This window comes from Maylandia zebra, linkage group LG17, assembly GCF_041146795.1.
Source record: "Maylandia zebra isolate NMK-2024a linkage group LG17, Mzebra_GT3a, whole genome shotgun sequence".
NCBI lineage: Eukaryota > Metazoa > Chordata > Actinopteri > Cichliformes > Cichlidae > Maylandia > Maylandia zebra.
This window is the reverse complement of record NC_135183.1, coordinates 7,508,193-7,523,027: the sequence shown is the minus strand read 5'-3', so window position 1 is coordinate 7,523,027 and position 14,835 is coordinate 7,508,193. Positions and strand designations below refer to the sequence as shown.

Below are 14,835 nucleotides of genomic sequence, written 5' to 3'. Positions count from 1 at the left end.
GAATCAATTGCAAAGTCAACAGGCAGCAGAGAGGGAGGCAGTTCCGGAGCGGGAGGGGGGGGGACAACACTGCTGTTCTCTTGTCTCGTTTTCAGGCAACGAGTAAACCAACAGTATCGCACATCTTCTACTGACTGCTCCCAAACTGCATTACGGGATGTAAATGAGGAACAGGTCTTTGAATAGTAGCATGTTGCCAAACATTGGAAAAAAATCTACTGAACAATGCAGTCCAGCCTCCACTTATGTCCACTCGTCTGCTTATCCAGTTTCCTCTGTGCTGCAAATTGGCACAATGGGTCTGACAACGAAAGGTGCACCAAAAAAAGAAGCTTACATTTAATTAGTGCAGCATGATTAGTGCTTTTCCTGGGCTGGTACACTGAGCCTCATTCTGATTTAATCCTAATCCTACAAGGAAAGTCTCTCAGGGCAGAGAGTTTTGCTGAGCCACATGTGATGTCAGCAAGAGCCAGGATGAAGGAGTTTATCATACGCCAATCAAAGCCTGTGTCCTTGTCAAGAGCACATTTGTTAGCCCTCACCGAGAGCTCAGCGTCTCAGTGATCATGACTTTAACTCTTAAAAAGCTGGCGTAGCCGTGGAGGGAAAAGTTTCTGCTGAGCTTGTTAAGACACCTTCACCCCTGCTGTGGAACTGTTGCTGAGAACGCTAAAGCTGAAGCATTAGATTTCCAAACCCAAAGCATCTAGCCTGTCTTTGTGCTCACACAGCTAGAAAAAAATGGCTGTTGCGTGCCACAGAAAAGCGTTGTTAAAAGTTGTAATTATAGGCTCAGCTCAAGATGTGCCAATTGGTTCAAACTACCATGTTGCCACATCACAGAGAACAAAAAGTCGGAAGTTAGAAAAAACAGACCAGGGCTTATTAAGAGACAGGGAGCCGTGTGCTGGCTGTCATCATCATGTCGTCGCTGTAGAGCAGAGTTGTCAATGACTTTCAAAAACACGAGTAAATAAAAAGCGCAGCAAGTGAAAAAGACAGAAGGCTACGATTCATTTATATCTGCAAATAAATCTTTAGGTCTTGAATTTGTTTTCTGTAGGAGAGGTGTTTCAATGAGCCATAATATACAAAGTTCACTGTGTGTGTGTGTGTGTGTGTGTGTGTGTGTGTATTAGCTGGAATAACAAGTAAATTGATATTCTTTCCTCTCAGGAATGAATTAGCCAGGAGGAATGAATTCCTCTGTCTGTCTAAGTTTAATTTATGAGGGACACTGATGTGCAGCGATGAGATTTGACAGCCGTGGCTCCTGTCTGCGCCGATCAAAAGAGAAAGAAGAAGAAACTCTCCTTGTCTGGCTCCTTATTACAAACTTTTGACTTATGTTAATTGAAAACTGGAGATTTTAAAACCTTGAGTTGCCAATTTGGATGATTTAATCACTTTAACCTATTTGTGATCTTGACCAGTTGGTATGAAATGAACTTAAATAGGATTTTGAGAGGAATTTCAGATTGCCTCTCTTAGTGCACCTTTTTTTAAAATTACACACTCCAGCACTTATAGATGATATAAGAATTTCTATTTGTAAGCAGAGCCTTTACAGAGCTGGGAAAAATGTTGAGCTTAAAAAAGTCTGTTTATCTGTTGACTGGTAACATTGTCAACACTAACCTTGATTAGTGCTCAAGGTGTGCACAACTGCAAAAATCTGCCGAGAGAAACTGGCAAAGCGACAAAGAGTGTAATTGCCCTTCAAGCATCAACCACAGAAAATTGGTAGGGAACAAGTGAGTAAAGAAGCTGATGAAAACCAGGAAGTGAAGTTAGAATGTGGGAAGGTGTGGGTGTCTTTTTTTCTGCCTTACCTGTGGGTCTGCTGCTGGAAGGCCCCCCCTCCTCCTGAGGTTTGCACGCGAGCATCTGCCTGTGCGCATGTAGTACCTCTGTGGAATGCACAGCATTCCCCTGACTTGCATCTCCTGAACCGCCACCGAGGCTTTCCACGAGGGCCTCTGGCCCACCACAGCCGGATCCATCTAGGGACTTGCCACCATGAACCAAATCAGTCCCTTTGCTGGACCCCCTCTGGGGTTCAGCTCGAGGAGGGGCGGTCAGCCCTCGGGAGCGTTGATCAGAATTGTTTTGCTCATCTTCCTCAGGTATGGGATTGTACCAAATTTCCCCTTCGTCATCTGCATCGTTTTCCTCAGCTGGGTCCATGCTATGAGGGTGAGGAGACACTTTTGCCGGACTAACGCTGACCTAAAACGACACATTTTCTTGTTAAACTTTGCCAGAAAACTGCTGGTTGCATTTCTGCATTAGTATAAGACTTAATGGGAAATTAGGCTTATTTATCTAGTTAGCTCAACTTAGAATAAATTTGGAAGCATCTAGCTACACAGTTTCAGATTCTCAGATTCTCTTATTATATCATTTGTGGGTTTATGATGACACATTATCTTTGGGACTATTTCTTTGTTTGTAGCCTTAAATGAATTCGGATAGAGCCAGGCTAGCTGTATTCCCCAGTTTCTGTGTTTTTAGCTAAGCTAACTGGCCAACTTTTGCTTGATCTATAGCTCATCTTTTTAAAAAGAGAGACCTCGAGGCTAACCTGCGGCAGCTGCAAGCGAACCGGCCTAGGGGGTGCTCCCCTTGAGGGCCTCAGATGGTCTGGGGAGGGACTAGGAGAAGGAAGTGGCTGATGGAAACCCTGGCTGCCCTCCTCGTCGGCTCCCAGCATTCCCTGAAGCTCATCCTTAGTGCACTGATTCTTCCCAAGTGAGCTCTGCTGCAACCAGTTGCGCTTCTTGGAGACAGTGATGGTGGTGAGCTGTGGCCTCCATGATGAACTCTCGTTGGTCCTGCCCGCCTCTCGGCTATTAGCACAGGAGGTCTGGACATTCTCAATGAAAGCTGAGGGAAGCAAGAGTGAAGAGAGTTACAGCCCCATGCCAGCAGACAACTAATTTTCATCCTGATCACTATCATTTAAGTAATTTCTTAACTGCATTGAGTTACAGGAACTGATCTCAGGCTATTCATGTCATGACAAGATGAAGAAAACATCTGTATCAAAAAACCACAGGTGAGGAAATGTGATATTTTACTATAAGCTTTTAGATTTCATCTCGTCTCTCTCTCTCGTCTGTGTTTTGAAGCCACATCTTTGATTTGTCTCATTTGATTTCTCTGCTTTATGACTTTTGGACGGACCATCGTTAAATAGCTTTTACACCCAAAGTCAAACTTTCAATCACACCACCACAATCCCCTGCAGCACCTCAGCTTTTTTAACCTCATCTTTAGGATCCTAGTTCATGTGAGCTTCAAGAACGTGTGGGTTCTGAATTCAAAAACGAGATGGAAAGATGTGATAATTGCTGGTGTTACAGCTGTGAAAATAAAGAGGACAGGAGGTGTGGAGAGGCTGATGGTGATATGTGCACAGTGTAAAAAAGCCAAATAATAGAGAGATGACTCAGTGCCTCGATGGCCCAAAGAAAGGAACAAAGGAGCTACTGCAAGAAAGTTTTCTCCAAGCAATCAAAAAACACCTTTGCCTGTAAATCAAATGCCACGCTTTTATTTTTACAAAAGTTGCTAGCAGATGCAGCCGGAGAAAAACAACTTGTGCGCATGTGTGTGTGCATGTGTGTGTGACAGGGAGAGTGAGGTGCTGAGGGCAGGGTCTTGCTTGAACTTGTACAGCAAACTCGTGTAAAAGACTGTTTTGATCCTCAGCAGCTAGCAGACGAGCCCCTCCGCATGCTATAATGACAACATCTCTTTTCCTCAAGGAAATACATTTCCATGCATGTCAGGCTATCCGGCAAATTATAGACTTGAGAACATTTTCACTTTACAAAATCGACTTTAACAGTATATACACACTTGACTGTAGTATAAATATCATCTAAGAGAGGACATTAAAATCACATGCCATAACTTCTACTTAGTAAACAAAGTTTTTCATGCTCATTATTATTATTATCATTGTTAACAAACTTGACATTAGGACAAAGACACAGCATTTGCTTTTCCCTGGAAGTCAACCAGGATCTCTGAACAGTGTCTCCCGCCTTTCCAGTGATCTACGCCATTATAAAGCAATTGTTGTCCCATAAACATCAATTATGTAGTTCCTCTCACCAAGAAAAAAGTGGGAGAAATAACTACTTGGAGAAAACCAATCACATCGCTCTCTCTTCTCTTTCATTTCAATTAAAAGTGGCCCCCAACCCCCGGGTACTGGTCCGTAAAACGTTTGGTACCGGGCCACGAGAGGAGGCCCTCTCTCGGGCCACCGGTTTATTAAAAAAACATTATTTTTAATAACAATAAAAATAACATTTTTTATTTTTTTAAATCGTTTTTATCATTAACTCGATTTCCCTGGGTTTTTTCCCGTGTTCTGTATAAATCAATAAATCTTTGTTTTTTTTGGTACCGGTTGGTTTTATTTTGTTGTATTTATCCGTGACACCTTAAAGGCAGGTCTGTGAAAATATTGTCAGACAAAAGACGGTCCGTAGTGCAAAAAGGATTGGGGACCGCTGCTATAGGATGTAAAGCACATTTTAAATTTTTGTAGTTTTTTTATTACTGTGTCTGGAACAGCAACGTGTTTGCGTTAGCCTGGTTTGGGCTCTTTAAGGGCCTGAAGTTTAGTCGTTTTAGCCTGTGCTGACTGCCTGGAGAAAGACAAAAGTGTACTAAGCTAGTGGTGATGCACTGAGCCCCACGAGTTAATGCGTAGACCTAAGCAGCCAGCCTCTACTAATCTGCTATGGTTTATATTCAGATGTTATGGCAGTTCCTTATTAAGCTTTCAACTGAGCCTGCAAGAAATCTTTTTACTTATATTTGGAAATTTATGAGGGGAAACCTTTTAGAAAGTACACTACAATGAAGGCGCCGACTGTAAGCTATAGTTTACAAAGGCGTGGTCTTCAAAAAGGATTTTTTAGCACCACGAGATGTTCAAAACTTCAGCCTCTTAAGGCTACAATTGTTAGTTTGCATGAAAAACTCTAAATTGACCAGATGAATTTCAAAAAATGGGAATACACACATAGATTGTAGGAAAAGCAAGAAAAGGATTACTGGTGTGGGAAAGACATGATATGAGATGGGAGGAACATTTAGGCAGAATGGAGGAACGATTATAACGACCAATCCAAAGCTGCACAGCTCACTGTGTGCTCAACCTGGTACCGTAAGACTACAGAGAGGTGAGACAGTTGTGCACAAAGATTTTGTCAGCATGCCATCTTCTTTAAGGGGTCTTTCATAACTGGAAGAGGAAGCGAGTTCTGACATGAACAGCATTCCAGACCACAGCTCCAGATTTACAGCCTGGCTGCTGTCTCCTCGCACTGTCACACTCCTTCACATGAGTAACACCTCGCCCTGGCAAACAGCAGCCTGCTGCGTTGACTTAATAAGTGAGACTTTAGCCATTTTCACTCTTGTCACTCTTGCCTGCCTTTTCCTCGCAACTTTTTTACACCAGCATTTCAGTATTTGAACTGCAGAACATTCAGTCTTGATATTAAACACACAAAGGAACTTGTGGGTCTGCCTTCCTTGAATGACAATCTTCATACCACGATTACACTTAGGGTGCCAAATGAGTCAAAAACATATCAAAATGAACAGAAAACGTTGGGCGTTTTGTTTTTCTGATGGAACAAGAGATGCAAGGATGCATCTAATTTTAGGAATTAGCATTTCTACCACAATATCCTCAGATTTGTCTGCAAAATTTGCCTGCAAAATTACAGAGAAGGTTAGCAGCATTAAGCTGTTTCTATACTTTGTACCTACTGCTATATAGAAAATAAGCTTTATATTTTTAGCTGTTTGTTTGCCATTACTTTTGTTTTAATGTTCATGCTCGATAAATGGGCTATTACTGTTAACTGCATCCATAAATAAGCCATTCCTCATGATGACTGGGTCTTGAGCTTAATGTCCTTTATCTCTGTACTGAACTATGAAAAAAACACTATCATCGTTAGCCGTTATTCTCCTCCTGAAGCAAGAATGTTACCAAACCTTATGACAACCACCCTGAAGGTGACCACTGGCCGTGGGTTATTAATCGCTAGAGGAGTCTTGGCCAGGCTTACCAACTGCTTTTTGAGTCGTGCTAGAAGCAACTGAAATAACCATCATACTACTACATAACGCATTATGAAACAACAAAACAGCAGCTTCATCTTTCACCAACATTTTACAGCCTTCTGTTACAGAGTACAAATTAACAGACCTGGAAAATAATTCTTAGTTTAAAGTCTGTTTATTCAAAGTAAGGTAGGAAAAGATTTTTTGTCTTGTGAAAATTAGCATTAGTGAATAAGCCCCTTTCACTCATTCCCACTTACATTGCCACATAAAGCAAGACAGCCTTCCAGAAAAACAGCTCTTTTCCTCTAGTAGCACCCAGTTGCAAAATATTTCCATACCAGAGCTAACACAGCCTGTCTGCCTCTGCCATCATTGTGTGTAGATAATGTATTCATTGTAAGGCAAAAAAAAAAATCACACCTCTGACCTGAAAGTGACAGATGGTACACGGGTGCATGTCTGTGGGTGGAAATTAAGAGAAAAGGAGAGGTGGTGCATGCACTGAAAGGAGTGTCGTGTTTGTCTGAGGTGCTGCAAGGAATGCACCTTCCTAAGAAAAAAAGAAAAATCTTATTTACTTGATGTGCTGCTGTGGACCTGTGCCATATGAGCCTGACAGTAGACCCAATTATATTCATGCCTAAATCTTCTGAGTGGCTGAATCATTTCTCTAAGACAAAGCGCTTGATCCACTTTCCCATAGGCTGTTCTTTTATTCCCTAAATTCCTTCTTTATAGAGGCTCCTCTTTTGATATGTGCAAAACACACCAGCTAGTTCTCACCTCCATACAGACAAAACTTTGTTGTGAATACAGTTTCAGAGCCTCCTTCAGAGGGAATCTTTTGCGGTGTGCCATAGATTACTGCTGACCTTCATTCATATGCTAATGATGATTCTTGGTGTAGATTTTTCTTTTTACAGGCAGGCAGCGCTGAGATCATCCAGGGTTGCATCACATGTCAACACTTGTATCCTGCTGAGGTGTCCTGGCATCGTAGCCTGTTCCTAATGCCACTTCCACTTCGGTATGCTGGCTTGAAATCCAAAATCTTTTCTATGTAGTGCTTGTTTTCCTGTCTTATTGCTTCTGTTTAAAAGAAAAACTGATCAAATGCCCAGGAGGAAGGACGCTGTAAGATAATTACCCAATTAAGCTTGAAACACTTGCAATCCTAAGACAAGTCCCTAAAAGTAAGCGAAAGGCCTTTCAGGAAAGCTCTTCAGCCCTTAAGCTGCCACCTAATTATTACAATCTACACCAATCAGCCACAACATTAAAACCACCTACCTCTTGTGTAGGTCCCCCATTCTGTCACTTAAACTGGGGTTTCTCAAACCTTCAGGAGCAGGAAGCCCTTGTACAGAAGAACATTTTCAAAGGCCCCTACATAAAAGTAGAGCCTGATTTATTGGCAAGCCGATATCTCTTGTTATTACCATTTATAACAACCAATAAATAGATATTTAAAAAGTAATGAAATGACACTAGAAACACCGTTGTTATGACTGTTGAGGTTGCTTGTTCTCTGATATAAGCAGAGGCAGGCAGATTGTAAACCATTAAAAACAACACATGACAGATGTTAGGGAAATCTGTTCGTTGTTTGTGTTTCTGAAAAAAAATCTCAGCTGACATATTGGTACATCCTATTTTTAAAATACCACGGAAAATATCATCAAATATCATGAATCAGGTTAAAACTTCTATATCAGTTGGTGCTCTACATAAAAGCCTTTAACATTCTTCAACCTAAATACTTCAGACACATCGTGTCACGTTAAATGTCTGCCCTTCTCTTGGCAAGCTCACTCTAGAAAAATTGATTTTCAGTCTTAATTTCAGGTTTCTACTAGCCCAAAGAAAACCTGGCTAGAAGTTAACAACCCACAACATTTACCAGAGATCTGTAGTCATTCTCTGTCAATATTATGGTATCATCTGTTATCTGGCCTTGAATGAACCTCAGTTTGACTGCTGTTGTGCTTCACAGGCAATCAACAGATTGTTATGTCGCTGATAACCTGCAGTTGGACTGACCGTGCCTGGTAGAAAGACTTTAACGTAGCCCAACAACGTACAGGTTAACATAACATTTCAAAATCCTCCCCATGAATGCCAGGGACCAAGGATTTCCATTGCATTGAAACAGTATGATCAATGGCATTTATTTCAAATGTCATTAGTTTTAATTTTCACTGTAGTTAGTATTGTTTAGCTGTGATCATCCTCATCTTAATGTTTGCCCCACCTCTGCAGCAGATACCATCATCTGACTCACACAACTCATAAAATCATCCAGGAATGAACCCAGATGCCTCAAGTTTCTCCTTCATCACCTGATCTGTCTTTAGAGCTACCATCTTCCATAAATCTGTCCACATACAGACACCAGACAAGACAAATCACTGTGAAAAACCAAAAACCCAGCAGCTCTGTAACAAGGTTTCTGGCATAATGCAGAAACCAAACGCCGCATCGTTCTGACATGACTTGACAGCAGTCGAGTAATATTATATTACACCTGCACTCCCATCTAAGCTTTGGAGTTAGGAATTCGGGTTAAGCAATGCTAAACAGTATACCTAATTCACAGCATATTAAATGTGATGCTTGACACGTTATTCTTTTAAAGAACAGTTCTGGAGTTAAGGAAATGTTGGTCTCAAATGTTATTGTGAACAGTCTCATGTTAATGCTAAAGGTAATGACATTGCAGTTAGCATAGCTTAGGACAGGAACAAAGGGAAAACAGCTAGCATGAATCTGCCCATCCACAGTTCACTTACCAGCATCACTTAAGCTCACTGATTAAAACATTACATCTGTTCATTTGTTTACTCTGTACACTGTGCATTTATTAAATTATCACATCAGAAAACCTGATGAAAAACAAGATATCGCTTAGCATATTTCATAGCCTACTCTTATAGACCTTACATAACATTGATTACTGGGATTTACAGGTGCTTGTAGGCAGATTTTGTACATGAGAGTCAGACTAGCTGTTTTCACTAAATGCATTAAGCTAAGCTAAGCAAACTACCTGCTGATTGCAGCTTCATATTTGAACTTGTTATATTTTTCTGCTTCGGAAAAATATGACAAGTTGGTGAGTGTTGGAGGTTACTGGCTGCATCCAGGAGAAATTGGTGGATAAGAGGCTGCTGCACCATGATTGCTTTGGTTGCTAGCATATTGCCATGGTCACCCATAGTTTATGTGGGAGACAACACTTGCAGTTTACTTTATGAACTACAGTAAAAGTTGAAAAAATACAACACAAACTGGAAACAGAACAGTCACCTTCAAAGTAAACTGCCATCAACCTTCAAAACCAGTCAGGAAATTCACATTTTTCCCTTGCAACAAGTGGTTGCCAGATAGTTGGGGACTGGTTTCCACACACGTGTGACCGGGGACTTAGAAACACTTGACTCAAATGAACAGAGGGCTTAAAAAGAAGTAAAAAAAAAAAAACAGTCTGCCTCCCAGGAGTGAATCTTCTCTATTTGTGTTATCTATGGCTCAGTCTCAATATCAGCTTTGACTGACACACCACTCCTGAGCTCAGTTCTGGCCAAAACATGACACCTGGATACTGAATGCCTGCCGGCACACCTGCTGCTCCACTGCAACTAAACACAACGAAACTATAAATCCTCACACTGCAAATACAAACATGCACACTCACAGCATAGATGTGCAAATGCATGCTTGTGTGCACAATATCGCACACCCACACATAAGGAGTGACACACAATAATGGACACTTTTCTTTTACAAGAGTAATTAAAGGACAAGTCAGGACAAAAATAAATTAGCTATAGTGTAATTCAGACAGTATTTTTGTGCTACGATTTTAGGCTGAGGTTTAATTTCCAAATAATACTCACAGGGGAGGAACTGATCTATTTTTAGAAAGTCAGAAATACATAAATAATTCCACGAACCAAGAATTACCAATGAATTCAATTAAGAGCTTTAGGCCAAAAAAAGCATTTAACAGGAACTTTGCAGCTTTGGCATCTCTTTCTTTCTTTCTTTTGTTTTTTTAAATGGGTCTTTGTATGGTGTGGAGGCCCACAAGGGCAAGATAAGCTCACGGCTGACCTTAATAAATATTTAATCACTCTTCATTTTGTTCATTCATGGTGGTGAATTAAGTGACACAATGCAAACATGTTAAACAACAGGAATGGCATTCTAAATATTCAATCCAAGGTCTCTTTAAAATGCAAGTTACCATGGAGCTGTCCAAAGCAAATGACTGGGGAGGAAGGCAAGATGACAGCCCAGCCCCCCTTACTCTAAAACAAACACACACACACACACACACACACACACACACACACACACACACACACACACACACACACACACCACTACCACAGAAAATAACTGCAGTGGCTTCTCTCCTGCTTTTGGATTTCTCTGGCCACAGCTGTGGAAAAGTTCAGTTGGGAAAGCTGAACAAAATGGGGAAAATATGAGATTTGGGTGAACGGGTGCATGGAAACTAACATCTACAAGAGCTCTGACTTTATTTTTTAACTAAAAGACCAGAGAGGAAAGAGCTGTAAAGTTGGAGCTATGCTAAGCCGACAGAGGAGCGGCCTCACGGATCACACACTATTTCTAGCAGTCCGGCACACTGACAGTCAACACCACCCTGCACACATGGCACATCATCGTCTTACTATGGTAAACACTGTCAGAGACACACACACGCACATTTCACAGGCAGGCATGCTGGAACACATGCGCCGCAACATAGGAAACTACCACAGGAGGCAAAAAATAGAGGAGAAATTAAAAGGCATGGGCATGTTTTTGATCCATAGAGCACATCCTGTGCTGCTAAATGCCAATAAAAGCTTACCACACAGACACTTTCTGATTAATCTGGCATTTGATTGCATGAGGGATGATGACAACACGTGTCACTCGGTAACGGTTGTTTTATGATACAGATGTTTTCTCTGTCATCTAAGCACAATCAGAAAATCATTTGATATGTTCATAATCAGATAATCAAATGTCATTCCAGTCAATAGACACACACACACACACACGCACAAATCCCACCACCAACACCACTAACAATGCTCTACCAGGAGTGAGTTAGTTGTTACTGAACTACGCTGTGAGTAATCCGACCTACGGCCTGATGTGCTATTAATCTGGTGTTAAAATGCACCTAAATTAGTGTGAAGGATAGAAGCCCGCCACCGATTAGAGTCTTAAAAAATAAAAAGGAAAGCAAGAGGTCTGAGGTGTCTCGTCCCTTTGCTTTGCATCCAGAAGAGGAGGAGTGCGGGATGGACCGCCACCAGAAGGAGTATACTATGAGTGGAGGAGGATGATAATTATCAGAAGGGAGGAAGGAAGGTGAGAGTTGTCTGTTTTAGAGGATCCACGGGAGTTGAGGCCATGCCGTGTAGCCGTCCTACCTGGCTGCTGCTGCTGCTGTTGTGACTTGGCCTTGACAGATTTACCCGCTCGGCTGGATGTCTGGGTCCCCGGTTTACAGCCTCCTGGGTTAACCTGAGGACAGGACCGGTCATGGCTCTTGTCTCCACCGCGGGGCAAAGATGAGCCTTCAATGCGCTGCTTCATTTCAGAAGACAGCATGCGGCCTTTGTGCATCCACTCTTGCATCTTGTTGACAGTGACACCATGACCTTTGTTGGCCGAGTTGGCCACCTGTGTCTGGAGTTCAGTCAGCTCCTGCTTGTTGTCGTGACCCTGATGTGTTGCCGTCTCGGTGTTGCTGTCTGAGGAACTTGTGATGCTGTTGATGGAGCCACTGCTCTCATTCAGCTTCCCGTCCCGTTCTTCTTCAACGCCATCATCTTGCAGCAGCTCCTCATTGCTGACGGCACTGCAGAAAACCCGAGATTCAGACAGCTCACCCGCTCCTGTGCCTCCTTCACCTGGTTCAGCTTCTTGATCATCACAGATTTCAGCACTTTGCGTTCCACAAGCCTGAACACTCTCTGAGAAGGCGTCCTGGTACCTAATCTCTCCATCACTTGTAGAGCGTGACAAAGTAGGTTTTTTGGTGAAAGACAAGTTTGCCATGCTCTTACTCTTCAGCCTGCCTTTAAGTCCTACCTCTACAATCCCAGTGAGACAAAGCAGCAGTGAGTCGGTGTCTGACACCTGCTGAGGGCTTTGGTCCTCTCCTGACGACCAGGAGTCACTGTCCCTGTTTTTCAAAGACAACCTGGAGCACAGGCTGTCCCTGGACGGGCTGCTACATGATGAGGTAGCCTGCTGCTCAGTTACACCACCGATCTGCTGGACATCCATGTTGATATCATTCATAGCATTGATAAGAAGGTAATAAGCCTCTTTCAGCTGGTTCCTAAGCCTGTCTGTTTCCTGGGCACTGTTACTATCACCAGCCTGTCCTTTATCCTGACCAGGCTGGGTGAACTCTACAGTCTCTGCTCTCTCACCGTCAGTCATTGGTCTGATTGTTTCGTAGAAGGGCAGAATTTCATTATCGTAGTAATCGTCATCTTCGCTGTCTAAAGGGTATGTGAGTGAGGGCTCTGTGGCGCACAGGGATGCCATGTTCACGTCGCATATTTCTAACTCAGTGGGGAAAAAAGTGGGACTCAGTAGACCACCTTTAACGTCCCCGGCATAGTCAGGATCGTAGCTCTCAATATTTCTGATTACAGAGTTTTCTTCGGTGTTCTTTAACATGCGGTTTGGGCACACGCGTGCGTAATTTCGTGCGTTTGTCTCCAAAGTCGGTCTGCTGTCAAAACTCCAGTTGGCATTGGCCGTGTCTGTACGCACGGCCAAAACAGTCCCTACCATGTGCCGGGAGCACTCTCTGTCTTTGGGCTCTCTAACCTCACCATCAGCTCCTTTAAACTGGTCCTCTGATGGTCTCCCATCCCCTACATGCGCCTGTACCTGCGTTCTGCTTAAAACTGGATTTGAACTGTCCCCAAACCCGATTGAATCTCCGACCGAAATGCAGTGTTTTCTCTGCACATGCGGTTCAGGGAGTGGAACACCCGCGGTGACTCTGTCAGCGGACCTGTGCCCCGGTTTTCTCCTATCACCCTCCCAAAAAGCATCCCCCCCAAACGGCAAGTCTCTTTGAAGTGGGACCCCCAGGAGCTCCTCATTAACCCGAACCCTGCCCCCGCGGCTTCGCTCTCGGGGACGTGAGCCGGCCAACTGCGCTGAGCGACTCTGCGCTACTGCTATATCCCCGTCTGTCTGCACCACAGCGCCGTCAATATAATTCTCGTACGTACTCATTCTCTCTGGCATGCAATCCAGATCTGCGAACAAGACTATGGAGCGAGCCTCATCGGAGTCTCGCTGCGTTTGCAAAACTTTTTCTTTACCTTCTCGGCCCCCATTCACCGCAGCGGCAGCAGCAGAAGAGCCGTATCCACCGCCGACCGTCGCTCCTTTCCTGGATTTCTTCCCCCGGAGTTTCGCTAGTAAAGTCCTCCGCAGAGGATCAGCCATTCCTTTCCTTTGCCCCCCCACCCCTCCCCCGTCCCCCACTAGTTAATTCCTCCCGGTTTCTTTTTGCGCAGTTGCTCCAAAAGGAAAGGATCGAGTGGGTTCTCCTTTGCTCGCCGCGGTCAAAGCTCGCCGGGTGGACGGGCTCCTCTCCATTCTCCACTGTCACCTCGGCTCTGTCGACCCACTCACTCCAGGCTCACTTCGCTCAACTGCACCACCTCTCTCTCTCTCCCTCCCCTCGCTTGCTGCCACACGCACACACGCACGCACACGCTTTGGCTCTTCCTTTCTCTCTAGCGCCTCACCTCACCCTTTCCTCATGTTTGCATCTCAAGTATTTGAAGCATTTTTCTTAGCTTTAAGTTCAAGTAGACGAGGCTTACCTTGAACGTGATTTATCCGAAGAATGTTATATGGATGCTTTTTTGTGGGGTTTTGTGTGTGTGCGTGTTTTTTGTTTTATCCAGATGGAGTATCCAATCCAAATACACACAAGAGGGGTTCACTGGTGAGTCTAAATTGCCCAGAGGTGTGAAGCTATCTATCTGTCTGTGTTATCTCTGAAACACACTCGCAACCACACCGGCAAACACTCCAATCCGGTCCCACTGCATGGCTTTGGATAATGTGAAGCAGGGCATACATTTTGGACTTTTAACTATACTTTATTAAGTTTTAGAGCTTACATTCAAACTCAGAGTTTAAGTAAGTAATAGAAAAACAGAAAGAAATCCTGTCTTTTCAACGTCTACTTTAGAAAATTGGGGGAAGGGATTTAGCAAGAAAAGAAAATTGTTTTTGATTAACAAAAGATTTATGTTTTCAAATTGCAAGACAGTCTGGGCAAAATTCCAGAACATAGTAGTAGAACATAGAAAACACATTGGATATTTGCACTGAGACTACTTTAAGAAAAAATTGTGTCATTTTCAATTTAACCCTCCTGTTATGTTGGTTTCCAGGGACACCAATTATGCTCCTGGGTTAATTTGACCCGGGGCAAATTTACTCATCCAAAAGTGTCAGAAACACTGGCACTGATTATTTTACAATTTTCTTTTATAATTTTGATTTTTTTTTTGTTTTGTTTTCTGTAGTGATGCAGATGACATGTGACATCTCTTCTGTTCTGGGTCAATCTGACCAGCAACATAACAGGAGGGTTAATGGCAGCAACGAACGGGGAAGTTGGGACGGGGTAGCAAAGGCTGGAGAGTAAGAGGTGTT

At 43.2% G+C, this 14,835-nt stretch overlaps 1 protein-coding gene across 2 annotated transcripts in view; it reads right to left on the bottom strand.

Moving 5' to 3' along the window:
- Nucleotides 1-13,807, bottom strand: part of syde2 (synapse defective 1, Rho GTPase, homolog 2 (C. elegans)) — a 48,955-nt gene extending 35,148 nt beyond the window's left edge. The window contains exons 1-3 of one of the 2 annotated variants that reach the window (XM_004562123.5): nucleotides 11,559-13,807; nucleotides 2,588-2,889; nucleotides 1,836-2,232 (exon numbers count right to left, since the gene is read on the bottom strand). In XM_004562123.5, the coding sequence (XP_004562180.2) occupies nucleotides 1,836-2,232; nucleotides 2,588-2,889; nucleotides 11,559-13,608 (2,749 nt within the window). In that variant the 5' untranslated portion in view covers nucleotides 13,609-13,807. The remainder of the gene's footprint in view (nucleotides 1-1,835; nucleotides 2,233-2,587; nucleotides 2,890-11,558) is intronic. The other variant, XM_023152745.3, reaches the window with a different exon arrangement.
- Between the last annotated feature and the right edge of the window lie 1,028 nt (nucleotides 13,808-14,835).